This window comes from Vicugna pacos, chromosome 23 (genome assembly GCF_048564905.1).
Source record: "Vicugna pacos chromosome 23, VicPac4, whole genome shotgun sequence".
NCBI classification, from domain to species: Eukaryota; Metazoa; Chordata; class Mammalia; order Artiodactyla; family Camelidae; genus Vicugna; species Vicugna pacos.
The window spans coordinates 7,357,233-7,382,967 of NC_133009.1; the positions used below are offsets into that span (position 1 = coordinate 7,357,233).

At 46.7% G+C, this 25,735-nt stretch overlaps 1 protein-coding gene across 6 annotated transcripts in view; it reads right to left on the reverse strand.

The window, feature by feature from the left end:
* Positions 1–221: 221 nt before the first annotated feature.
* CHIT1 (chitinase 1) overlaps positions 222–25,735 on the reverse strand; it is a 30,609-nt gene continuing 5,095 nt past the window's right edge. For 2 of the 6 annotated variants that reach the window (XM_072948238.1, XM_072948239.1), the window contains 11 exons: positions 12,448–12,477; positions 11,431–11,468; positions 9,409–9,610; positions 8,425–8,481; positions 7,019–7,184; positions 6,727–6,851; positions 5,963–6,086; positions 3,097–3,282; positions 2,707–2,820; positions 1,235–1,361; positions 222–646 (listed from right to left, as the gene is read on the reverse strand). In XM_072948238.1, the coding sequence (XP_072804339.1) occupies positions 402–646; positions 1,235–1,361; positions 2,707–2,820; positions 3,097–3,282; positions 5,963–6,086; positions 6,727–6,851; positions 7,019–7,184; positions 8,425–8,481; positions 9,409–9,610; positions 11,431–11,467 (1,383 nt within the window). In that variant the 5' untranslated portion in view covers position 11,468; positions 12,448–12,477 and the 3' untranslated portion in view covers positions 222–401. Of the gene's footprint in view, positions 647–1,234; positions 1,362–2,706; positions 2,821–3,096; positions 3,283–5,962; positions 6,087–6,726; positions 6,852–7,018; positions 7,185–8,424; positions 8,482–9,408; positions 9,611–10,985; positions 11,094–11,430; positions 11,531–12,447; positions 12,478–25,735 lie in introns of those variants that run through there. The other 4 variants (XM_072948237.1, XM_072948240.1, XM_072948241.1 and 1 more) reach the window with 3 other exon arrangements.

A 25,735-nucleotide genomic window follows, 5' to 3' on the forward strand; every position in this document is an offset into this window, starting at 1 on the left:
TCCAGGGCCATGCCCCAGGTGCAGCTGTGTGCCCACTGAAATGTGGGGTCCTCGAGGCGAGAGCTGGTGCAGCGATGGACCACCTTCTCCCCTGGTTCTGACCTAGGCATGCCTTATGCCACCCTCCCCTCTTGGAGCGCTACCTTCCTCAGGGCAGTTTTTGAACTAATAGTGTGCTTAGAGAGCCTCTCTGTAAGTCACTACGTCCAGGAGCAGTGTGGTACCAACCAAAGATTTATTCTGCAAGAAAAATAGGCAGCCCAGAAAGACCAGAACAAAAGGAACCCAAGGCTGAGACAGAAAGTTTGATTGTGGAAAGACGCAAGGAGCCAGATTGCAGCCACCAGGGACAGCTGGGAAGGTGGGCCGTGGGAGTGATGGGCTGGAGGGGCCGTGGAGACTCAACTCCAAGTGCAGCATTTGCAAGAAGAGCTGAACACCAGGCTCCTCGGGCAGCTTTGCTGGAACAGCCACCCCCTTGAACAAGTGAAGTAGCTGGACCGGTCCAGAGGGTTGGGGTAGAGCCCGTCAGCTTTGCCCTGGCAGAAAGCATCTTGTCCAAGGCTGGAGTCATGCTCAGGTTCAGAGGGCTGGCCTGGTGCGGGAGCTTCAGGCTCTGGGGGGCCCAGAGGCACACGTGAGAGACCTGGGAAAACAGCGATCAGTGATGCAGCCAAGTCTCCCCCCAGGGGTCTCAAACCCACAGGCCAAGCACACAGGCAGCAGCCCAGCACCCGCACCTGCAGGAGGGCACAGTCAGGGACCCGGGCAGAGGGCAGCCCGGCCCCAGCCACACCGACAGCCCGAGCACAGCTCAGCAGGAAGCACCGGGGCTACACGTGCACGAGGCAGTCAGTGACCATCCACCTTCTGCAAAACCCAGCCAAGCAATGGCGAGGGCCAGTGGGGTCTCACGCTAGCGGCCCAGGGCAGGCTTTCTCCTTGAGAAGGGAGGGGCCAGCTGCTGCTGCCAAGCTGAGGGCCCTCGGGAGGGAAGCCCTGGTTACCCACACCCTGAGCAGGCATGGGAACAATCAGAAAGGGGAAGAAGAGTGTGAAGAGAGAATCATTCCAACAGCTTCCTTAGCTCCTCGGGGAGTGGGGTGGGGGCATGAAATTTGGGAAATCACAGTATTGGGACAAAGCCTCAGACGGAGGCAGGACCTGAGGTTCAGAGAAGGGGACTTCATGCCCTGCCCTGAATTCTGCCCCTGGTCCCTGGGCCCTTACTCACTCAGCTCCAATGACAGCATCTTGATGAGGGGGTATTGGCCCTGGTTACAGAAGAAGCCAGCAAAGTCATCCATGTCCAGTGTCCAGACCATGGCCCCGCCCAGTCCCTTCTGCTTCAGATAGCTGACCTGTGTGGGGTGTGAGATGGGGGTGGAGGAGCCCAGGGAAGCCTGGGCAGGCAGCCCCAGAGCTGGCTTTCCCCATCCAGGCAGGACCCGCTTTTCTCCATCACCGCCGGGCCTGTGAGTCCCGATCCCTGCCAGGCACGATTCATTCTGGAATCCTCCTGTCCTAATATTAGCATGGCCCGGGGTGGACATGGAGGTGGAGGTATGAGGAAGACATGGATGTGGGGACTTCCCTAGGTTGGAAGCCTTAACATCTCAGCCTTTTTTGAGCTGAGCTGCTGTGTTTGGGGGAACTGCCTGCTGGTTGCGATGAGGTAAGTTGCCCTAGGGAATGACTGAGCTGCCCCAAGGATCTGAATCAACTCCCTGTCTTCACATCTTTGTCTTCCTTGAGGGTCTTTTCTCCTCCACCAGATCCCTGAGGCTTCCTCAGGGCACGGCTGTGTGTTCCCTCTGAGTGGGCGTCTCTGTCCCCTAACCCTGCCAAAGGGCCATGGCTCACCTCTACAGTGAGGCTAGGTTGGAGGGCAGGGGTGGTCTGGAACCCTTGCTGGCCCCAATCTCCCTCCCAGCTATCTCCCTTCCTACATCAGTCCCCATTCAGGGCTCCAGCCGTGTGGGCCAGCATCTTGTTCTCAGAGGCTGCCCTCCCCTTTCTTCTCCATCACGTCTTTGCTCCTGCAGTTTCCACCCAAGAATGCCCACCTTCTCTGCTTTAAGACTTTCTCAAAACCCCTTCCACCATGATCTGTTCTCTCATCTCCCCCAGCCAGGACCACGCTCCCTCCTCAATCCTCCAGAACGCTCTGTCTACCCCTTCAGAAGAACCTGCCTCTGTCTGCTCGCGTGATAACCCACATGAGACAAGCAGATGGGCAAATGCAGGTCCCTCCGCAGATGCCAACGGCCTCGCGGGGGAGAGAGGGATGGAAACTCAAGTTGTGAGCCGCCAGCATCGGGCAGGAGCTGGCGGCGGGGGGCACATAAGTAAATCAAAAGTTCTCTAATTTGAACATGCGCCAAATATTGTCAATGGGCTGACTAAAGTGATACATCTCCCTGTATGTATTTCTCCTCTTCATATGTCTGGAGAATTTGTATTTAATAAAATACAAATTTTGTATTTATATTTAATAAAATACAAATACTTTCAAGAGTGCTACTCAATGTAGAGCAATTTTTTGTCATTGTGTCTTTTCTCAGTCAATAGGTGACAGGGGTACAACATGCTGTCCCATGGAGCTCTGTGAGATGCTCAGAGAGGTTCTGGACGCTGTCACTGAATGCTATTGACAGGCCTTGGGCCCACCCAGGACCAACCCCTCCCAGCCACGCTGAGCCTCACCTTGGCTTTGAAGCTCTCCACGTCATCAAAACCCACCCACTGGTTGCCCTGGAAGGCATAGGGCACCTTCTGGTCCTCAGTTCTGCGCTCAGCAGCCCCCTTCCAGGAACAGATCTGTAGGACGGAGGGCAGAGCTGAGGAGGAGGCGGGAGGCACCAACAAGTATCTTCTCCCTGCCAGGAGGAGACTGGAGACGCCTGTCTGAGGGGCCCGGGGAGCCCAGGAGCCACGGATTCAATGAGGCACCTGGGCTTCAGGCTAAATCCAAGGCGACAGGCACAGGCTGGGGCTCAGCTGGCCGGAATGCGCGACGCCCGGCATCCTCGCTCAGAAACTGTGGGAGAGGGAGCCCTCTTCCCCACAGCACTTGGGGTGACTGGGTTTTCCTACCTCATAATAAGCCAGCAGTCCCCGCTCTTTGGTGAAGGGACCAGGAGTTCCAGGCCCTGTGGCTAGGGCCCCCACTCCAGTGTCCAGGGAGGAAGCCAGAGTGAAGGATCGTCCATAGGTGGGCATGCCAAGGATCAGTTTGTCGGCGGGGGTCCCCTTCCGCAGCCACCGTTGCACAGCAGAGTCCTGGAGAAGCAGAGGAGGAGGGTCAGGGCTAACTGTCTGTGCCTTCAGCCTGGTTCTGATCGTCCAAGCCTAGGGGCTTCAGAGGAGTTTCACAGACACTTACTAGTGCTCAAACCTTGCCCCATCTTCTTTAGATCCCGTCTTAGACCCTCAACCCCAGTGAGAGAAGCTGCATGGCCCTACAGCCACGAGCTTGAGCTCTGGGGTCAGGCAGCAATTCACCGAGTGAATTTTTACTGCTGGCCCGCTGTGTGCTGGGCACTGTCCCAGATGCTTGGGGTGTCTCAGTGAGCACAGATCCCGGCCTCACTCAGCAACTTTAACCTTGAGCTTCCTGTCTATAAAATGGAAACAATAAAAATATCTGTCTCTAAGGGCGCTGTGAGAATTAAAAGGTACAACACACAGATAAGGCCCCGCACGGCGCAGCGGAGGGGAGCCAGGATCATCACCACTACCTCCCTGCTGCGGCATCCTCAGCATGAGAGCAGGGAGTGGGGTCTGTTTTATTTATTCCTGGGTCCCTGGAGCCTAGAACAACGCCTGCCACTTGGATGCTCAAATAGAGAGAACAGATGTGCACAGGGCTTCCTCACGTTCTCTGCACGAGGCCTTCCCCCATCACACACTACTTGACAGATGCCCCAGGCTTGTGATGTGAGGAGGTACCCAGTACAACTATGTGGAATAAACAAATAATGCACATTCCTCCCTCCAGCCAAGATCACGGGCTCACTGTTCCCAAGAAGCTGCCCCGCTTGAGTCCAGGTTTTTCAGTCACTCTGCAACCTTTTAGCACCAGGGTAAGGAGCAATTTTCACTCTATTATGTGCATTTCTTTTTGCTGGTCTACGTGATTTACCTTTATCAAACTGGAGCTTTCTGAGGACAGAGGTCAGAGCACTCTGCTAAGCTCTGCGGAATTTTTGTGCAGATTTGGGAAAGTCTCTGCTCCGTCCGGAAGCCAGCCGGCAGGGCACACAACTTGGGGAGCAGAAGGCTTCTTTGCAGGGGGAGAAAGGCCTCCCTCTCCCCGCATGGACCCAGGGCATGCGGCTCGGACAGCACCGTGCTGGGGGGACTTCAGCCCCCTCGCTTCGCACTGAATGTCCTTGTGTGCCTCCCCACTTGAGCGGGCTGGCTCCTCCTGGGACCCACAAGGCTTTCCAGATGTGGGTGGAGGAGTTGGGCTCAGTGAGAGATACGGGTGCTTGGCTCCAGTGCTCTAAGAAGTAGGCTTTATTTGTGAAAGAGTCACAGAGGTCCAGGATGCTCCACCCAGTGCACGCACACAGATGTGGGCTCCCCAGAACTAGCAAACGTCCTAATTTAGGCCTTTTTGTTGTTGTTTATATTAAGAAGGAGAAGTGACATGGTCAGTCTTGAATTTGAAATATAGAATGGGCTTATAAAAAAGTGTCTAGCCTGCTCAATGAGGGAGAGTTGGGCAGGAAATCCCCACCCACCTCCGTCTAAAACCAAACCCGCCCTTTCCAGGGACTGAGGTGGGATAGGGGTGGTTCTGCCCTGATTGACAGCCCCTGAGATGGTATTAACCTGGGAAAGCTCTCACCTCTGAAAGCACCTTCCAGAAGGTCAATCAGGGACCAGGAGCAAAAGTTACCCATCATCAGACAGAGGAAACCCTCCTACACTGTTGGTGGGAATGTAAATTGGTGCAACCGCTGTGGAAGACAGTATGGAGGTTCTAAAAACTAAAAATAAACTTACTGTATGATCTAGCAATCCCACTCCTGGGCATATATCTGGAGAAAACTCTAATTCAAAAAGACACATGCACCCCAATGTTCATAGCATCACTATTTACAATAGCCAAAACATGGAAACAACACAAATGTCCATTGAAAGGTGACTGGATAAGGAAGTTGTGGTTTATATATATAATGGAATACTACTCGGCCATAAAAAAGAATAAAAATAATGCCATTTGCAGCAACATGGATGGACCTGGAGATTGTCACTCTAAGTGAAGTAAACCAGAAAGAGAAAGAAAAATACCATATGATATCACTTATATGTGGAATCCAAAAAAAGGGGACACAAATGGACTTACCTACAAAACAGAAACAGAATCACGGACATCGAGAACAAACTTATGGTTACCAGTGGGTAAAGGGGGTGGGAGGGGATAAATTGGGAATTTGAAGGTTGCACCTCTTAGGGAGTGATGGAAATGTTAGCTGTCTTGATTGTGGTGGTGGTTTCATGGGTGTACACATCTATCAAAATTCATTAAATTATACATCTGAAATATGTGAAGTTTACTGTACAGGAATTATACCATAATAAAATGTTAAAAAAAAAGAAGTTATCCATTGTCTTGAAGGAAATGGGATGGGGGTATGAAGGGAGCAGGAGACATTTTGGCTGGAAAGTCCAGCTCAAAGACGGCCTCCCAATGAGTCACTGACGTCGTGGGATTGGCTTGCTGTGTCTAACACCAGCCAAGATGCTACACAGAAGAGAGGTTTGTACTCTGCAGTGGCACGGGACAGGAAAATAAAAAACAAACAAACAAACAAACAGGAAAGAAACAAAAACTCCTGCCTCCCCGGGCCCTGCTCGGTACCCTGCTTTCCTTTCCCATAGGTTCCTAGACGCTCAGAAGGGCCGCGCCCCTTAAGCAAGGGAGGTCGAGCCGCAAGCCTTCTGCTCTCACCACGTTCAGCTCGGCCGCGGCGTCACTCTCTCCCTGCCTCTGGTAGAGGGGGCTGTTATGGCCTGTGGTCTTCTCCCAAGAGCCATGGAAGTCGTAAGCCATAAGGCTGATGAAATCCAGGTTCCTGCAGGAGGCAAGGGAAGTGGGGGTGAGGAGTCCCCCCGCCCAGTGTGTGGCCCAGGGAGAGACCCTCATGGGAAGCAGGGGGCGGGGGGCAGAGGGCAGGCCCACTGCCGGCTCTGGGAAAGGTGACGTACACAGCACTCCCCAGTCCCCCCTGTTATCCAGGCCATTCTCGTGTCTTTAGTGGCCTCCCCCCGGCTGTCCCCTCAACACCCTCAGGACGCAGTCCACGTGGGACACCTCATGCTATTTTGCTATTTGGAAGGGAAGTGTCACTCAGTGTTTCTCCCACTTCAGTTGTGCACATCAGTGACCTGGGAATCCCATTAAGGTGCAGGTTCTGATTCCGCAGCCATTGGCTGGGAAGGATCTAAACAGCTCACCCTCTTGGGGATGCCAAACGCTTCACCATTCCCCATCTCAAGGGTATTTCATGTTAAGACTGAGCTCTTAAGGGAAAGGGCGAGGCTCCAAAGAGAGGGACCCTGGAGTGGTGGACAAGCAGACGCAGTGGGTGCACCCTTCCTGGGTCTGCTGGCCGTGCAGGTGAGCCCTGCTCCCTCCCTGGGGATGCGCAGACTGTCCCCGGTCTCTCTCCCCTACAGGGAACACAGGGTCCATGCCACCTGCTTGACACTCACTGAGCAATTTTGTCCACCTCGTATCCAGCTTCCATGCAGCGCCGCCCGGCTGGGACGGCTGCGCTCAGCAGGAGGCGTGCCTTCCCTGCTGTCTGGGCTTCCTGCCGGAAGGCGCTGGCCAGGTCCTGCAGGGGCAGCTCAGAGTGAACACACAGACAGGGGCCAGGCAGCCCTGTGAGCCCCAAGCAGATCGCTGTTTTAGCTCAGGAGTCTGAAAACTGACCCCAGGGCTGGTCTGCACTCTGTGTGGCCCCCTGGCTAAAGAGGTGACCCCTGCCCCACGCAGCCATACCTGCACCAGGGCTGTGAAGCGCTGCTTATCCGAGGGAGGGCTCCCCCGGCTCCCTGGGTACTCCCAGTCAAGGTCAAGGCCATCGAAGCCATATTTGCGAAGAAACTTGATGGTCGAGTTGACAAAAGTCTGTCGGTTGTTGGCTGTAGCCACCATATCCGTGAACCTGCGGGGTGGCAGGGCGGTATGAGCCTGTCTTACACTGGACAGCGGGTCACTGTCCCTCACAGGCAAGTGAGAAACAGCTCAGGAGGTCGGCGCTCAGCCGTTTAGGCCAGGAGGGCACTGGGAGGGCTGCTGCAGAGGCTTCCGGGACATTTGCTGGTGACTTATGGGCCTGGCTGGGGGCAAGGGGTCATCTAGACGTGCGTCCTTCCGCCCACACGTTGACATCACTGGGGGCACATGGACTCGCTGGAGCTCCGCTCCCCGAATGCCCTCCAGAAGCCAGCCGCCATGTGCCTGCCCAGGGGTGTGTCCTGCCCTGACTCAGAGCTGGCTGTCAACCCCCATGGAGGTTGAAAAAAGCACTATTAATGGTCCAGAGCTCATCAGAATCCCTGAGGTGCCCCAGGAGCCACCGCCCCACATCTTACGTTCTCATTGTTTCTGTAAGAAGTCCCTGGACATATTTAGGGGTCTTGAGTTTTTTTTTTTACTAGACTCCTCCTATTTGACCTTATTTTTTTAATTTAATTTAGTTAATAACAGCAGTTCTTAAGTGGGGTTCACGTGCCTGGGAACCCCAGACTAAGAACCCCTGCATTTCAATGGAAAAATCTGCGTGTAAGTAGCGTTTTGGGAAGGTGATGCATGCATTTCATCAGGTTCTCAAAAGGGCTCTGGTCTAGAAAAATATTAGAATGACTAGGTTAACTTTGGGGACCATATAGTCAGGGCTTTCTAGGAAAAGTCTGGTTCCAAAATATACCATTTTACTGTCTCCACAAATCATCAAAAATGTCCTGGAAATTCTGGCAGCCAAGTTCAATCTCACAGGTTGCCCTTGACATCCAGAAGGGGAACAGAAGTGCTCAGAGAAGATACTCTGTTTCAGAGCTCAGAAAATATGGACTTTTTACGTGGCCCAGGATTAGTTGAGATCTTCCATCTACCCATTTCATGAAGGAAGAGACTGAGGCCTGAAAAGAGGTCAGCATCTCTGTGCTGCATTTAAAACAAGACTGGATGAGTAACAGCCTGGAGCTAAGCCCACTCCGCTGCCTCCCGATGAGGCACCAAGAACCCAGAAGAAAGGTCAACCCCCCGAGTCCACTCTTCCCTCCCGTCCCCCCACCCCCTGGCCACACGTCCGCCTGGCTGATTCCCTGACCAGGGGTCTCTCTGGCCAGTGAGCCTGTTCTCCACCAGTGGCGTGGCCCCACGGGTGCCCACAGTCAACTCACTTCTGCGTGCCGAAGTTCCAGCCCCCAGTGGCCAGCAGCGTCTTCAGCTCCGCATTGCTGGGAAAGACAAGGGAAGCGCTGAAACGTACCCAGCCGGCTCCCAGGCTCACCTCACTAACGGGGACGGAAGGAGCCCGGCAGGGCTGACGGGCCAGGTGGAGGGCACATAAAGCCCTGTGCCGGGAAGGCTCTAGGATAGGAAGGAAAAGTCATGATCCTAAATCAAGGGGGAAGATGTGGGACACTGAAAATTAGGGATGCTGCATGGGCGAGGATTAAAAGCTGTCCTGTAATTAATTACGCTCATGCTGGGACGCCTGTTCCATCTGGAACGTTCTGGGAAAGAGACAGCTTGACTGCTGATCTCATGTAATGAAATAATTTTTTTAAAATGAAGATAAATGAAGACACTAGAGAGGAAAAGAAAGACAGTCAGAAACTCTAAGGAAATGGGAGAGCTGACTAAGAAAGGAAATTTATCATAATACTGGCATTTAAAATTCTTGGATTTATGTTTTGAAAAAAATGTTTTCTGCTGACCTCATGCTTCGAAAGGCCATCCCAGCTCAATGTTAAACACATACTTACTTTAAAAAAAAAAAAAGACATGTTCCTGCCTTTGAGGACCTCTTATCTGGCTGTGGAGATGTATAATTAAGGAATTTGGGAAGCGAGAGATCAGGGTAGAACCTAGGAGAGGCTTTATTAAGGCAGTGATAATATGAGCTGAAGGACAGATAGATTTTAGGAGAAAGGACATTGATTCCCAGCAGAGGGAAACAGTGTCACAATCCGGATTCCACTTAGACCTGAACTGGAAGGGCCCTTAAGGAGTCTCTGTCTGCCCTCACCTCTTCCACATAAGCACAGGGAAGCCCAGAGAGGTGACGAGACTTGCCCAAAGCCACACAGCGGGTCTGCAGCCGGACTGTGGTGCCGGGGAAGGTTCTCCAGCTCCCATCCCCACCCGCCTCCCTTGCTCACATCTTCTTCAGCCCATTGAATTCCTTGTAGAGCGTCTCGTCGTCCCACTCTGTGGAGCTGAGCTGATGGCCGTTCATGCCAGCAAAAGCATAGATGAGGTGCGTGCACAGATTGGGGTCCACATCTTTGGGCAAGAAGCGAGCGGCCCCTTCTCTGTACTGGGCCCAGTTAGTGAAGTAGCAGACCAGTTTTGCAGCAGAACCTGGCCAGTTGTGGCAAAGAAAAGAAATGGTAATCGTCAGGGCCCGCTGTGGACAGGTGGCCTCCGCCCGGGGGCAGAGCATGTCCGGCCAGAGTGTTAAACCTGGCCCTTCATCTGCTGGAGTCAGAGGGGCCGTACTTTCAAAATACAGCTTGGAATACTTCAGGGGGTTAATTAAAATGCATATATGAAGTAGTAGAGAGGGGGCCTCAGCTACAGGCCTGGGTTTATGTTTCTTTGGGCTGGTTTTAAAGAGGTTTGCATTTACTATAATTTCTCGTAGAGAATCTGTTAATATCACTGACAAGGTTCTACAAAAAGAGCACATTTTCTCTAGGAAAAGGCAGCTAGTCCCCGGCCTGCCCACACGTGGGGTGGTTTCGCAGGTAAGGCCTCTCCTCCCGGGAAGGGGTTGTCCAACAGTGATGCTCCCACCCAGGGCAGCGCTGTACTAGGTTGACCGAACACCAGAAAGCAAGGGTGCTCAGCTCCATTTCCACATCTGGCAGAAATGTACTCTCCAGCCGTGGCAGTGGGGGCCCATCTGAAAATGCCGGGGTGGTCTCTGAGGTCTCTCCCAGCCTCTCTGTCTGCAGTGGTGTGGTTTGTACACACCACATTTCACGCCAGGGACTTGGCAGAATGGTGAGGCTGGCCTGGAGCATATCTGCAGCCATTGTCTGGACCCTGGGATTTCCTTTTGCCCAGACGGGGTCTCTCCACACCCTGCTCCAGCCCCCAAGCAGCCAGTGAGAGGATAGGGGTGGGGGGTGAGCAGAACAAGGTGGCTATAGGAGGGAACCCCAAGCACGAGGGGCTGCCTGAGGCACCCCTGGGCCCATGGATGGCTCCCTGAATGGAGGAGTCAGAGCGCTTGGGTAGTCACTGGCCCTAATCAGAGGTCACCCAGAAGTGAGGCTTGCTGGTGGGGGTGTAGCCTGCAGTGACAGACGAGGGTTGATAAACTTCCCAAAGCAAAAGAACACCCAGAGAACACCCCTCGGGATCATCTAGAGAGCAGCCAGGAGGTTCTTTTTATTTTACGTCATGTCCTGCTGTAGCATATCAAATATTGTGCATGGATTTGGTCCTATAGAGGCAAGAAAGTGTGGTGGTTCAGAGCATGGACTTTGGAATTTCAATGCCTGGGTTGAAATCCCAACTCGACAAATTTCTAGCCAGGTAGTTCAGCTTTTTCCTTCATAAAAAGGGAATGACCATTGCTCCTATCTCAAGGACCATCATGTGGATGAAAAGTTAACGTATGGGAGACACTCAGAGCACTGCTGGCCGACAGTAAGCTCTGTTCAAAGGGCTTTACATGTATTAACCCTTTGTCCACACAAAATTCTACTGTCATAAGTATATACCATACCATAGCATTCATATGCCCAGAAGTAGCTTGGACTAAAGCTTTTAGGAAATCTTCAACCTTTCTCTCCTTCCCATGTTTGTTTTTTCTCTGGGCCTTGGCTGTTCCCTCCTGTGAGACCAAGAAGGGAAATGTGTGTCCAGTGCCACAGCCCAGCCTCAGGGCAAGGGTCTGGGTACAGGGAGTCGGGTGGGATGAGAAGGGAAACTAGGAGTCTGAACTGCTAAATGTCATCCAGAGAGCTCTCTCCTGTCTCACACAAGAAGGAGCCCCTCCTGAACTCTAATTCAAAAAGATACATGCACCCCAATGCTAATAGCAGCACTACTTACAATAGCCAAGACATGGAAACAACCTAAGTGTCCATCAACAGAGGACAGGATAAAGAATCTGTGGTATATATATACAATGGAATATTACTCAGCCATAAAAAAGAATAAAATAATACCATTTGCGGCAACATGGATGGACCTGGAGATCGTCATACTAAGTGAAGTAAACCAGAAAGAAAAAGAAAAGTACAACATGGTATCACTCATATGTGGAATCTAAACAATAAAAAAAAAGAGGACACTAATGAAGTCATCTAACTACAAAACAGAAACAGATTTACAGACATAGTAAACAATCTTCTGGTTAATGGGGAAAACAGGGTAGGAAGGGATAAATTTTGGAGTCTGAGATTTGCAAATGTTAACCACTATATATAAAAACAGATTAAAAAACAAATTTCTTCTGTATAGCACAGGGAACTATATTCAAGATCTTATAATAACCTTTAATGAAAAAGAATATAAAAATGAATTTATATTTGCATGGCTGTATATCAGAAATTGACACATTGTTAACTGATTATATTTCAATTAAAACAAATACACTAAGGAACCCTGTTGGAGGTGAAAAAAAAAACCTCAGAGGATTGAAGTTTATCAACCCAAAAAAAGGAAGAGTCCCCCTGGCTCTCCTAAGCTCCACAGGCAATCAGCTCAACAGACACGGAATGAGTGTGCTGTCCTTGCTGAGCCAAGGGGCTGGGACGTGGAGCTGGACAAGGCTTAGGTTTCCCAGCTCAGAGCTTGGCCAGGGAGACACTTCAGCCAAACATTAGAAACACTGGGATTTACACTGTAAAATGTGTTCAGGTGTTTTGAGAGCACGCAGGTTGGAGCAAGTGACCTCAGAAACGACCTGAGCGAGGCTGACATTTAAGCTGGCCCCACAGGCGCACAGGAGTTCAGCTAGTGGGTGAGGAAGCCAGAACCTTCCGAGAAGAGGGAACGGCTGGGCCACGAAGGGGACGGGGACGCTTGCAGGGGGCTGAGCTTCGGAGAGGAGTCCCCACTGAAATCTGGCAAGAGCTCTTGGGGTGGGAGTAAAGTTGGGGGCAGTGAGTGGAGGAGGGTAGTAGAGCGCAGGGAAGGGGCTGAGAGGATCCAAGGCTGGCCTCAGGAAAGGTGCCACTTACCCCACTGGATCGTCAGCAGAACCATCAAACCTGAACAGCACAAAAGAGAAGGCAGATGTTAAGGTGTCGCTCTCACTTTCCCAGGCCCTGTGCAGCTACTGAGGCGCAGCGGGGAGAGGTGGTCAGGGAAGGTGGACTCAGGGTGCTTTCCTACACATTGGGCCTCCTCTGCCCGGAAAGGACCCAGGAGGGCACTGTGTCCATCCTTACACCCCGGCCAGACAGCAGGGCCCCTGCCCTGGCCTGGGCTGGTCCTGCAACTGATGGAAGTTTCCACGAGCTGAGGCTGCTCCTCCCTAGAGCATCAGTGAGGGGAGGTGTGGATTTAGGAAGATTCTAGGAAAACCACTCACTTTTATGGTTTTTAGAGAGAACGTTTCTCTTTTGGAACAAGCAGAAAACCTGTGCTGGGGCTAGAAAGAGCCAGTCTGAAAGGGCTGGGCCAGAGATCTCACCTCTCGGTCAGGCCTCTGCACCTCTGCTCACAGCCACTATTTCCCACGCTCTGCTGCTTTTCGACCACATCCCCTGAGAGGTTGGCTGAGTTACCAACATCCTGGGAGACGTACGGGTCAGCAGGACTCGTTTGAAAATATGTATTTCACCCTCCTGGTGACCTTGGATTTTCCCATCAACCTAATAAAACCTGTGTGAGTATCTGCAAGGACATCCAGGGTCATGGCCCCTGGGCTGCCCTTTGCAGGACCACCAGTACCAGGCTCGGGGCAGAATCCCTTGGCAGTGGGCACCTCTTGGAAAGGCCCAAAAGTGGGGACCAGAGAACACAGAAAAGACAAAACCAGCCAATGTCGAGGTGTTCACTGACTCTGGGCTTCCAGGACGGGAGAAGAAGTCATTTTCAGCCTGTTGAGAAAAGCTTTTCCTGGCAACACAACGGCTTTTGGGCTGAAAGACCCCAGGGGGTGGGGAGCCCACAGGAGCGGCGATCAATGACTGCAAGCCAGACAGAGGGAGGAACCGACTGACCCGCCCAACTTCTCCCGAAAGCTCCTTGCTTCCTTGCGGGCAGCACCAGGGAGCTGTTTCACGAACACAGGCCCCCTTCCCCACAGCTCCCAGGGCCCAGCCCACTCACCTGTGCAGGCCGCAGACCGCACCATGGTGCTGGCTCAGTGACGGACGCCAGCCTGTTTTTATCAGGCCTCCCCGTCCCACGGCAGCCAGGGGTGTGGAAATCAGGAGAGGGCAGAGGGAGGAGACGAGGGGGAGGGCAGGGGATGTGGCGTGGAGGGCCAGGCTGTCAAGTGGCAAGGATTGGGCAAACGTGACACAATGGCCTTTAGCAATCCTTGGTTTTCTGGAACAATCACAGGGCGGAAACTGGACTTTTTTCATTGCCAAACCAGGAGGCCAAGGGAGAGAAGCAGGAAATATTTCTAAGCCTTCTGCTGGACAAGGATGTTTCTGATTTTCTCTGCGTGGACTGGCGAGGACCATGAGCAGCCCTGGAGTGGGTGGGCTTTGGGGGAAGAGAAGCACCTTAGGAGTCAGGGGAGCTGGCTTCCGGAGCAGCCTGCCTGCCTGTTCGCCACGGCCCTCTCTGGAACTCAGGTACCTTCTCTGTAAGATGGCGGTGTTGCAAATATAATCTATATTTCACTACAGTGATTTTTTTAATTACTATCCATTTGACAGTAATATTTGTATATCCACTGGGGAAAAGACATGACGAGAAATAGTGACTACGAGCTTGGTAGTATTTTTAAATGCATGTGTCTTTTAGAAAGAATTGTTTCCTGTGGCTGCTGTAAGAAGCTACCACCAGCGAGGGGGCTAAAACAACAGAAGTTTATTCTCACAGTTCTGGAAGCCGGAAATCTGAAGCCAGGGTGTTGGTAAGGCCATGCTTCCTTCAAAACTTCTAGGGAAGACCCTTTCCTTCCCTCTTCCGGCTTCTGGCGGCTCCTGGTGTCCTTGGCTTGTGGCTGCATCACTCCAGTGTCTGCCTCTGCTTTCACATGGCTTTTCCCTCTGTGTGTCTTCTCCTTTTCTGACTCTTATAAAGACCCTTACCAAAGGATTTAGGGTCCATCCTAACCCAGGATGATCTCATCTTGAGATGCCTACCCTCATTACATCTGCGAAGTCCCTTATCCAAGTAGGGTCACATTCTGAGGTTCTGGGTGGAGATATTTTTTGAGGGGAGGAGGATGGGGTGGGAGGGACACCATTCAACCCACTACAGGACCTAACTGGTACATATTACTTATTCTGTCTACAGACTATGTCGGGTGCATGCATGGACCTCAGGGTCCCGGCAAAACTTTGCAGCTTCTAGGGGACCTGATCCTTGGTCCTTGGCCTTAATGTAAGTGGCCTGGATGGCTTAGTGGGAACGTCCAGGGGCAGCAGACCCCGAAGTCAGGTTGCCTGGGCTTGAACCCCAGTTCTGCCACTTACTGCCTGTGTAACCTCAGGCGCATTTGTTAATTTCTCGGGGCTCCAGTTGCTCCATCCGTAAAGGGAAGTCCTCAGAGGACTGTTGTGAAGGCATTGCCTGCTGGCTGCTGCTATTCCCGGTGCTGCCCGGCCCTGCCACTTCGGCCAGCTGTCTGTGGCTGTCAGGGATCAGGGCCCCAGTAACCTCTGTGAGGTCCCTGAGAGGGTCAGACCTCCGTGCCCAGATGGACAGTCCCTGCGTCCTCGCCTTCCCTTTCACCTGGAAATCCTGCCTGGGATTCTGTTCTGGGTCACCCGAGATCTGGAGATGCCTCAAGTCCCAGGATATGGGCAGGAGAAGGGTGAATGTGGGGGGCCTTGAGGGGCTTCTCCGGAGAGGCGGGTGGCCACTTTATCTTGCTCCCTACCCCCATCTACGTAACTGACCTGTCAGCTTTGAGCTTTCTGACCCAGCTTCATGTCACCAAAAGAACCCTACGCTGTGTGCCCAGGATTCTGAGTCACTCCAGATTCTGCCCTGCCCCGGGTCATCCGGTGTCCCCACCATGAGCGTCTCGACTTTGGTTGATGCAGCTGTTTCTTTTCTTCCCCCTTCCTGCCTCGTTCTTGCTACTCCTTCCTGAAGCAGCCTGCTGTCTTCCTAGCCCTCATCCTAATTTGCAATTATATACCTATTTCGCATTTAACGTGTGTCTCTCTCACTAGACTGGAAGCCCCAAGAGCGGGAACTGTGTCTGTCCACTACTGTGCACTGACAGCCCCAGTGGCTGGCACATTGAATAGGCCTCAACAAATATCTGAAAATATTGAGTGAGTTGACTATTGAATGTTATTTCCTCCATCCCCTCACCACTCAATGTCAAGTACTAAGCAGCTGCTTGATGTGAGAAGTGCAAAGCTCTCCATCAAACCTACCCATCATTAGCAGAAACTATCCTCCCATATTGCAGTTGATGAAAGGGAAGCCAGAGAACTTGCAAACTTGCCCACAACTGGATAAAAGGGAGCCAGGGCTGGAGCAGAGGTTCCCAGGTGCTTTCCTTTCCTACCTGGGCATCTTCAGATGGGCCTGAGCCCCAGGCAGTCATGCTGAAACCCACATCTGTGGGTCCCCGCTACCCTCTGGGGACAAAAGGCACACTGAGCCCTCTCTGATCATGCAGATTGTGGTCTCGCCTGTCCAAACGTCAGCTTGTTTCCTGATTCTGATGGGCCATGTCTCCGTGGAAACTGCTTCTCTCACCAATAATCATAGGTTTGAGCCTGAGGCAGTTGGTACGCAGTGGGTACCAGAACCAAGAGGGGAAGACGGGGCGTGGGTGGTGTGGCCCAAGACCAGAGCTACAGCCTGCGCATCCCGCAAGCCCCCTCCAGCACCTGCCCTCCATATAGGTCCCTTTCCTTCTTTTTCTTTTCTTCTCTTTTTCTCACTCTTTTTCTCTCTTCCCCTCTGTTCTTCTCTCCTTTATTTGTTTCTACGCATAATTATTGGTGTAAAATAATGTTCATTGTATTCATTGAAGTATTAAAAGAGAAAATAAACATAAAAGTACTAAAAGAGAAAAATAAGCTTATGTGTTGCCTATTGGAGCCTAGAACTCCACACCCATTAAAAAGAAATAAAGGTTTCCTCAATATACTGTTAAAGGGGAGAAAAAGCACAGTGTACCCATCGCACATGGCAGGTTGAATGCAGATACAGATATCTATCTCCACTCTCTTCTGAATCCCCCCACCAAAATAGCAGTTAAAGGAATAAAATGGTATAAATCAACTTGCACAAAGTAAATAAACAGAAGAAGGGAACAAAATAGGTGAGATATTGTCAACAAATGTTTGGGAGATGAACCAGAATGAACAAGTGGAGCTGGCTCAGCAGACCTGGAAAGAGCTGAGACCTCAGACTTCAGGTGGGGAATGCACAGGAGCAGGGGAATCATGCCAAGGCACCCTGAAGAGGCACAGGAGTTAGCAGAAAATTGTGAAGTGGGGTGAAGCTGACAGCAGTAAGTGTGAGTGAACTGTTAGACCCTCCGATCTTCTTCTTCATGCCCACAAAACACAAGGTGAACCAGAGTAACTGTCAACTTGGGAACACGTTGCCCAGCAGAGAGCGGAATGGGGATGGGATGAGGAGGATGCCAGACTGAAGACTGAGACTGACAACCAGGGAATTAAATGGAAGTTTCTGACCATGGGATGCTCAGGCCAGCCAGCCCTTCCCTCCACAAGAGCCCCAAACAGAGCATTTAAGAAACTACCCCCAGGAAAACAAGCCAGCCTAAGAGAAAAGTTACCAAAACTCAAACGACATCTTGGAGTCCCCAGTGAAACAGCCATGTCCCTATCCCATCACCCCAAGGTGGGGCCCTTGGAGAAGACGCCACCAAGGCCCGGGACTCCTAGTCATGATGACTCACTATTGTGCGCGGAATAAACACCGGGATCACCAGGCAATTGAGGAAAGATCCCCCACGTGGAAGACAGATCAAAATAAGCAGGAAGAAGGAAGTTGGAGAGATCCAAGTAAGTGAGGGCTGCTGATTTTCTAACCTCAGACAGATGTGTTCCAATGGTTAACAATGAGCATACGTCACTTTTACTTTTATTATTAAAAATGTAATATGCTTGTTTGCTGTACACCTTCTAGATAACAAGGACTGTGCCAGGCACTGGGGATGGAGTCACAGCCCCTGACTGTGCGACTTGCAGCCTACAGGGTTCAGCACTGCTTCTCACCAGGGTCGGTTCTCAGAATGAAAATCCCCTCGAGAGTCACTCATGCTTCAGCCTCTCTTCACGGGTGCAGAGAATTTTCAGTCCCTACTGTGGCCCCTCAGCCTTTTCCTGTCTTTCCCCAAACTTGTTGAAGCTGAGACTCCTTGTTACTCAAGGTTTTAAACGTGCAAGGGGCAATCGACTTTAGCTTGGGGCCTTGGACCAGGGCCTGCTGGTCCCCCTGAGATGGCTCCTACTTGCTTCTGGAGAGCCTGGCAGAGAGGACTGGTCAAAAAATGCTCCATGTGGGAGCATCTTGGCTCTGGCCATTGCCCCATGAATATGAAATCTCAGCTCCCACTCAGGGGATGTGCACAGTCTTCTATTTTGGGTGCTTCCACCCACTCACTGCCTGCTAACTCAGCAACTTTAAGAATCTGCTTCCTCTCCTGTCATCTCCTCAAGGTCATCATAGGATGCTTTATCACAGGCTCTGGGCTGGGCCTGGCAAGACACATCGGATGATGGTCCCTTACAAACTTGTTTATAATTCTCCCTCCTATTTCTAGGCATTTGAGTTTTCCTTTTTAAAATTAGCATTGCCAAATCTTTGTGGATATCATTTATCTTTTAAAGGAAACAAAGAACATATGCTTCCTAATTAAGTCTATGATTTTTAATAAACCAGTAGAAACCCTTAAACAGTGATTGTGATGAATTATTGGAGACTCAGTAGGAATTAGCTTGAGAGCTAGAAACTCTTGGAAGCCCAGTCCAAGGTGGAGAACACTGTGTGGGAGCATACTGTGGGGCATACGGTGTGTTTTCACTTCCAGAAGCTCCAACCAGTTCTCATATTAAAGATTGGAAAAAAGTCCTGTGTTCCCTACAGAGGAAGAGGAAAAGCAATTGTTTGGAAGTATGCCTGGAGAATAACAAAGCTTGTCTTCTGAGGGAAACTACTTTACCAGAGTCTTACCTGCGCTGGGGAAAATCGGTTAGCCAGCGCCAGCCCCCTCTAGCCTTCCTGTGTCATGTAAGGGGAGTAAACCAAAGGTTAAGAAATCCTTTCAAGGGCACAGCTCAGAGACTGAGATCCAATTAAAAAGCTGAGATTTAATCATAGAATGCTTCCCTTACCAACAATTTGCCCACACATCAACAAAGTTCTAGTGGACTCCAATAATAGTGGATTACAAATGAGAAAGCTTCAAGACACAGTCTCTCTTTAAGAAGAGTTCTAAAGGAAACCCAAAGGCAACAGGGAAAGAAGGCAGAAAACAAACAAGCAAGGAAACTAGAGGACACTGAAGCCTCTGGCACTTACAGGTACATCAAATACAAAACTCAGTCCAGCTCCTTGCCCCATTCATATAAAATCTCATGTTAAACGCCTAATTATTTTGGTTTCTATTACGTGGTTCATCATAGCCAGCTTTCAACAAAAAATTACGAGGTGTGATAAAAGGCAAATGGAAACACAATTTGAAAAGAACCAAATTCAGGCAAGACAGATTTTTGAATGATCAGATAAGGAAGCTAACATTACTATGATTGATACGTTAAAGGCACTAATAAAAATGTGGACAACAGGCAAGAACAGATGGGTAACGTAAGCAGAGAGGTGGAAATCCTAAGGAAGAATCAGGAGGAAATGCTAGAAATCAAGAACACTGTGACAGAAAGAAGAATGTGTTTGATGGTCTCACCAGTAACTGGACACAGTCAAGGAAAGAATCAGTGAACTTGAAGATATGTCAGTAGAAACTACCTGAACTGAAATGTTAAGAGAAGAAAAGAATTAAAAAAAAAAAGGACAGAATACCCAAGAAGTGCAGAATAATTGCAAGAGATGTAACATATATGTAATGGGAATATCCAAAGGGGAAGAAAAAAAGAAGCAGAAGAAATATTGAAGTAATAATGACTGAAAAATCCCCAAATTAATGACAGACACCAAAATCACAGATCCAGCAATCTCAGAGAACACCGAACAGGATAAGTATAGGAAACAAAGAAACAAACAAAAAAACACCTAAGCATATCATAGTCAACTATAGAACATCAAAGACAAAGAAAAATCTTGAAAGAAGCCAGAAGGAAAATATATCTTACCTTTAGAGGAATGAGTTTAAGAATTACATCAGGCTTCTTATCAGAATCCACACAATCAAGAAGAAACTGGAATAAAATATTGAACGTGTTAAAAGAAAAAAAAACCTATCAACTTAGAATTCTGGATCTAGAAAAATTATCCTTCAAGTGAAGAAACAATAAAGACTTTCAGCCAAACAAAAACTGAGGAAATCTGTTGCTTGTAAGAAATTTTAAAGAAGCTCTTTAGAGAGAAGGAAAATGATACAGGTCTAAAACTCAGATCTCTATAACAAAAGGAACAGTATCAAAGAAGGAATGAATAAAGATAAGTTAAAATCTTGTATTTTTCTTATTCTTAGTTAATATAATAGATAACTGTTCAAAATAATAATAACAATGATATATTGGGTGATTAGAGCATATGGACAAGTGAAATGAATGACAGCAATGCTAGAAGAGACAGGAGGGAGGAATTGGGAATCCTCTGCTATAAGGCACCTATACTATTCACAAAGTGGTATAATGCTCTTTGAAGCTGGACTGATGTTAGTTGTAAATGTATATTGGGACAACCACTAAAAATATTTAAAAGAAGAACAGCTCATATAATAAAAAGAGAAAATATATCCTGTGGAATGTTCAGTTATAACTAGAGAAGGCAGAAAAAAGGGGGAAGATAAAAAAGAACAGTGTGACCAATAGATCACATGTACAAACAACTACATCAATAATCATTTTAAATGTGAATAGTCTAAACATACAAATTAAAAGACAGAAACTGTCAAAATTGATTAAAAACAAGACCCAACTATATGTTGTTTATAAGAAATCCACTTTAAATATAAAGATATAGATATGTTAAAAGTAAAAGAATGGAGAAAAATAACATGTTAATACTAATCAAAGAAAACTGGAATAGATGTATCAATTTGAGACAAAGAAGATTTCAGAACAAGGAAAATTATCAGAGATAAAGATGGGCATTACCTAACAATAAAGGGGTCAATTATTCAAGAATACATAGCAATTATTAATGTGTATATACCTAACAACAGGGCCTCAAAATATGTGAGGCAGACACTGAGAACTTCAAGGAGAAATAGAGAAATCCACTATTACAGTTGGAGACTTCAACACCCCAGCAGTAATTGACAGGTACAGTAGGCATAAAATAAGTAAGAATACAATTGAACTCAACAGCACCATTAACCAACTGGATCTAATTGACATTTATACTTTGTTCAACAACAACTTAATCCACAATCTCTTCAAACTGTTATGGAACATTCACCAAGATAGAGCACATTCTAGGCAGTAAAATGCATCTTAACATATTTAAAAGAATAATGGTCATGCAAACTATTCTCTTAGACTACAGTGCACTTAAACTAGAAGTCAATAGCAGAAATATAGCTGGAAAATCACAAAATATTTGAAGATTAAACTTCTAAGTAATGTATAAGTCAAATAAGTCTCAAGAGAAATGAAAAAAATAGTTTGAGCAATGTGAAAATGAAAATACATCAAAATTTGTGTGATGCAGGGAAAAGGAGAGATTAGAGGAAAATTTAGAGCACTGTATGTATCTATTAGAAAAAAATAAAGCTCTAAAATCACTACTCTAAGTGTTCACCTTAGGAAACTAGAGAAATAAGGGCAGTATTAGCCTAAAGCAAGTAGAAGAAAATAAATTGAAAAATTAAGGCTGAAACCAATAAAACTGAAAACAAGTAATCAATAGAGGAAATCAATGAAACCAAAAACTGGTTCTTTGTAAAGATCAATAAAATCAATAAACCTTTAGCCAGGCTAACCTAAAAAAGAAGAAGAGAAGACAGAAATTACTAATATCAGACATGAAAGAAGGATCATCACTACTTATCCCATGGACATTAAAAGGATAATAAAGGAATATTATGAACAAATCTATGCCCACAAATTTGATGACTTAGATTAGGTGGATCATTTCCTTGAGAGACACAAACTACCAAAACACACATAAGGAAAAATAGATAATCTGAATAGGCCTTTATCAATTAAAGAAATTGAATCTATAATTAATAACCTTCAAAAACAGAAAGCACCAGGCCCAAAGGGTGCACAGGTGAATGTTACTGAACAATTATACAAGCAACAAACAATTGAAATCTGAAATGTAAAACATAGTACTCTATTACATTAGCACACATGTGCACGCACACACACACACACACACACACAGAAATCTTTAGGTATAAATCTAACCAGATATGGGGGAGGTGCCAAGATGGCAGAGTAGAGAGACTTACAGCTCACCTTCTCCCACAAATACACCAAGAATTACACGTGTAGGCCCACTGAACTGCACAGAACACCTACCAAACTCTGGCAGAGTGTCTCTCGCTTCGAAATATGGGAGGATTCTCACAAAATTCAGTAAGAGAAAAAAAAAAAAAAGAAAGAGAAAATCAACCACGCAAAATCTATGGGATGCAGCAAAAGCAGTCCTAGAGGGAAGTTAACAGTGATGCAGGCCTTCCTCAAAAAACAAGAACAAGTTTAAATAAACAACCTAACCTACCACCTAAAAGAATTAGAAAAAGAAGAACAAGCAAAACCTAAAGTCAGCAGAAGGAAAGAAGGAAAGAAATAATAAAGATTAGGGAGGAAAGAAATAAAATAGAGATTTAAAAAAATTGAAAAAAAAAATCAATCAAACCAAGAGCTGGCTTTTAAAAAGAGTCAACAATATTGACAAACCTCTGGCCAGGCTTACCAAGAAGATGAGAGCACAAACAAACAAAAAAAGAAAGAAAAATGGAGAAATTATAACCAACACCACAGAAATACAAAAAAAAATCATATGAAAATACTATGAACAACTATATGGAATAAATTGGACAACTTAAAAGAAATGGACAAGTTTCTGGAAACATACAGCCCACCAAAACTGAATCAAGAAGAAACAGATCATTTGAACAGACTCATCACTAGAAGTGAAATAGAATCAGTAATCGAAAAAAAAACAAAAAACCTCCCTGCAAACAAAAGTCTAGGACCAGATGGCTTCACTGGGGAATTCTATCAAATCTACAAAGACGACCTCATACTGATCCTTCTCAAACTCTTCCAAAAGATTGAAGAGGAGGGAATACTCCCAAACTAATTCTATGAAGCCACTATCATCCTGATACCAAAGCCAGAAAAAGACACTATCAAAAAAGAAAACTATAGGCCAATACCATTGATGAACATAGATGCAAAAATCCTCAACAAAATATTAACACACAGAATCTAACAACACCAAAAAAGATCATACACCCTGATCAACTTGGGTTCATCCCATGGAAACAAGGATGTTTCAGCATATACAAATCAATCAATGTGATACACCACATCAACAAGAGAAAGGACAAAAATCATATGATCACCTCAATAGATTCGGAAAAAGCATTTGATAAAATTCAACACTTCATTTACGGTTAAAAACTCTAACCAAAGTGGATATAAAGGGAACATATCTCAACTTCATAAAAGCTATTTATGACAAACCTACAGACAGCATAACAGTGAATGGTGAAAAGCTGATAGCCTTCCTGCTAAAATCTGGATCAAGACAAAGATGCCCACTCTCATCACTCTTATTCAATATAGTATTGGGAGTCCTAGCCACAGCAATCAGACAGGAAAAAGAAAGAAAAGGGGTCCAAATAGGAAGAGAAGAGGTAAAATTGTCACTATATGCAGATGACATGACACTATATATAAAACAACTATATATAAAAAAAAAAACTCTTAAGTCTCCACACAAAAACTACTAAGAGTTGATAAAAGAATTTGGCAAGGTAGCAGGATACACGAATTAACATGCAGAAATCAGTTGCATTTCTTTACACTAAGAATGAAATATCAGAAAAGGAAAGTAAAGAAACAATTCCTTTTAAAATTGCAACCAAAAAATAAAATTCTTAAGAATCAATCTGACCAAGGAAGTGAAAGACATATGTGGAGAACCACAAAACATTGACTAAGGAAATTAAAGATGACTTAGAGAAATGGAACGACATCCCATATTCTTGGATTGGAAGAATTAATCTTGTTAAAATGGCCATACTACCCAAAGCCATGTACAGATTTAATGCAATCCCTATCAAATTACCAAGGACATTTTTTGCAGAACTAGAGCAAATAATCCTAAAATTCATATGGAATCACAAAACCCCCAGAATTGCCGAAACATTACTGAAGAAAAAGAATGAAGCTGGAGAAATAACCCTCCCAGACTTCAGACAATACTACAAAGCTACAGTAATCAAAGCAGTGTGGTATTGTTACAAAACAGGCATATGGATCAACAGAACAGAATAAAGAGCCCAGAAATAAACCCACAGACTTTTGGTCAATTAATCTTTGACAAAGGAGGCAAGAATATACAATAGAGTAAAAACAGTCTCTTCAGCAAATGGTGTAGGGAAACTGGACAGCTGCATGTAAATCAATGAAATTAGACGACTCCCTCACACCACACACAAAAATAAACTCGAAATGGATTAAAGACTTAAACATAAGACAAGACATTATAAACCTCTCAGAAGAAAACATAGTCAAAATGTTCTCTGACATACATCTCAGCAATGTTCGCCTAGAGGAGTCTACCCAAGCAATAGAAACAAAAGCAAAAATAAACAAATGGGACCTAACTAAACTTATAAGCTTCTGCTCAGCAAAGGAAATCATATGCAAAACAAAACAGCAACTTAGGAATGGGAGAAAATATTTGCAAAAGATGCGACTAACAGAGGTTTAATTTCCAGAATATATAAACAGGTCATACAACTTAATAAGAAAAAAACAAACAACCCAATCCAAAAATGGGCAGAAGACCTAAACAAGCAATTCTCCAATGAAGACATACAAATGATCAATAGGCACATGAAAAAAGGATCAATAGTGCTAATTATGAGAGAAATGCAAATCAAAACTACAATGAGGTATCACCTCACACCAGTCAGAATGGCCATCATTCAAAATTCCACAAATGATAAATGCTGGAGAGGCTGTGGAGAAAGGGGAACCCTCCTGCACTGCTGGTGGGAATGTAGTTTGATGTAGCCATCATGGAAAACAGTATGGAGATTCCTCAGAAAACTGAAAATAGACTTACACTATGATTCAGCAATCCCACTCCTGGGCATATATCTAGAGGGACCCTTAATTTGAAAAGATACCTGCACCCCAATGTTCATAGCAGCACTATATATAATAGCCAAGACACAGACACAACCTAAATGCCCATTGACTGATGACTAGATAAAGAAGTTGTGGTATGTTTATACAAAGAAAGACTACTCAGCCATAAAAAAATAATAAAATAATGCCATTTGCAGCAACATGGATGGAGCTGGAGATTCTCATTCTAAGTGAAGTAAGACAGAAAAAGAAAGAAAATACCATATGATATCGCTTATATGTCGAATCTAAAAAAAAAAGACAAGGAAAATTATTTACAAAACAGAAATAGACTCACAGATGTAGAAAATAAACTTACGGTTACCAGGAGGGGAAGGGGGTGGGAAGGGATGAATTGGGAGTTTGAGATTTACAGATACAAGTTTATATTGTACAGCAGAGGGAGCTATATTCAATATCTTGTAGTAACTTATGGTGAAAAAGAATATGAAAACAAATATATGTATGTTCATGTATGACTGAAGCATTATGCTATAAACCAGAAATTGACACAACATTGTAAACGGATTATTACTTCTATAAATATATATGTATATAAAGTTAAAAAAAATACATACAGGATGTTCATGAGGAAAACTACAAAATTCCAATGAAAGAAATCAAAAGAGATCTAAATATATAGAGAGATAGTTTATGTTAATAAATAGAAAGAATTCATATTGTTAAGATGCATATTCTTACCAACTTGACTGTCAGTACATACAATACCAGTCAAAATCCTAGCAAGCTATTTTATGAATATTAACAAACTGATTCCAAGGTTTACATGGAAAAACAAGAAGCCAATACTGAAAAAAAGAAGAACCAAGTTAGAAGGCTGACT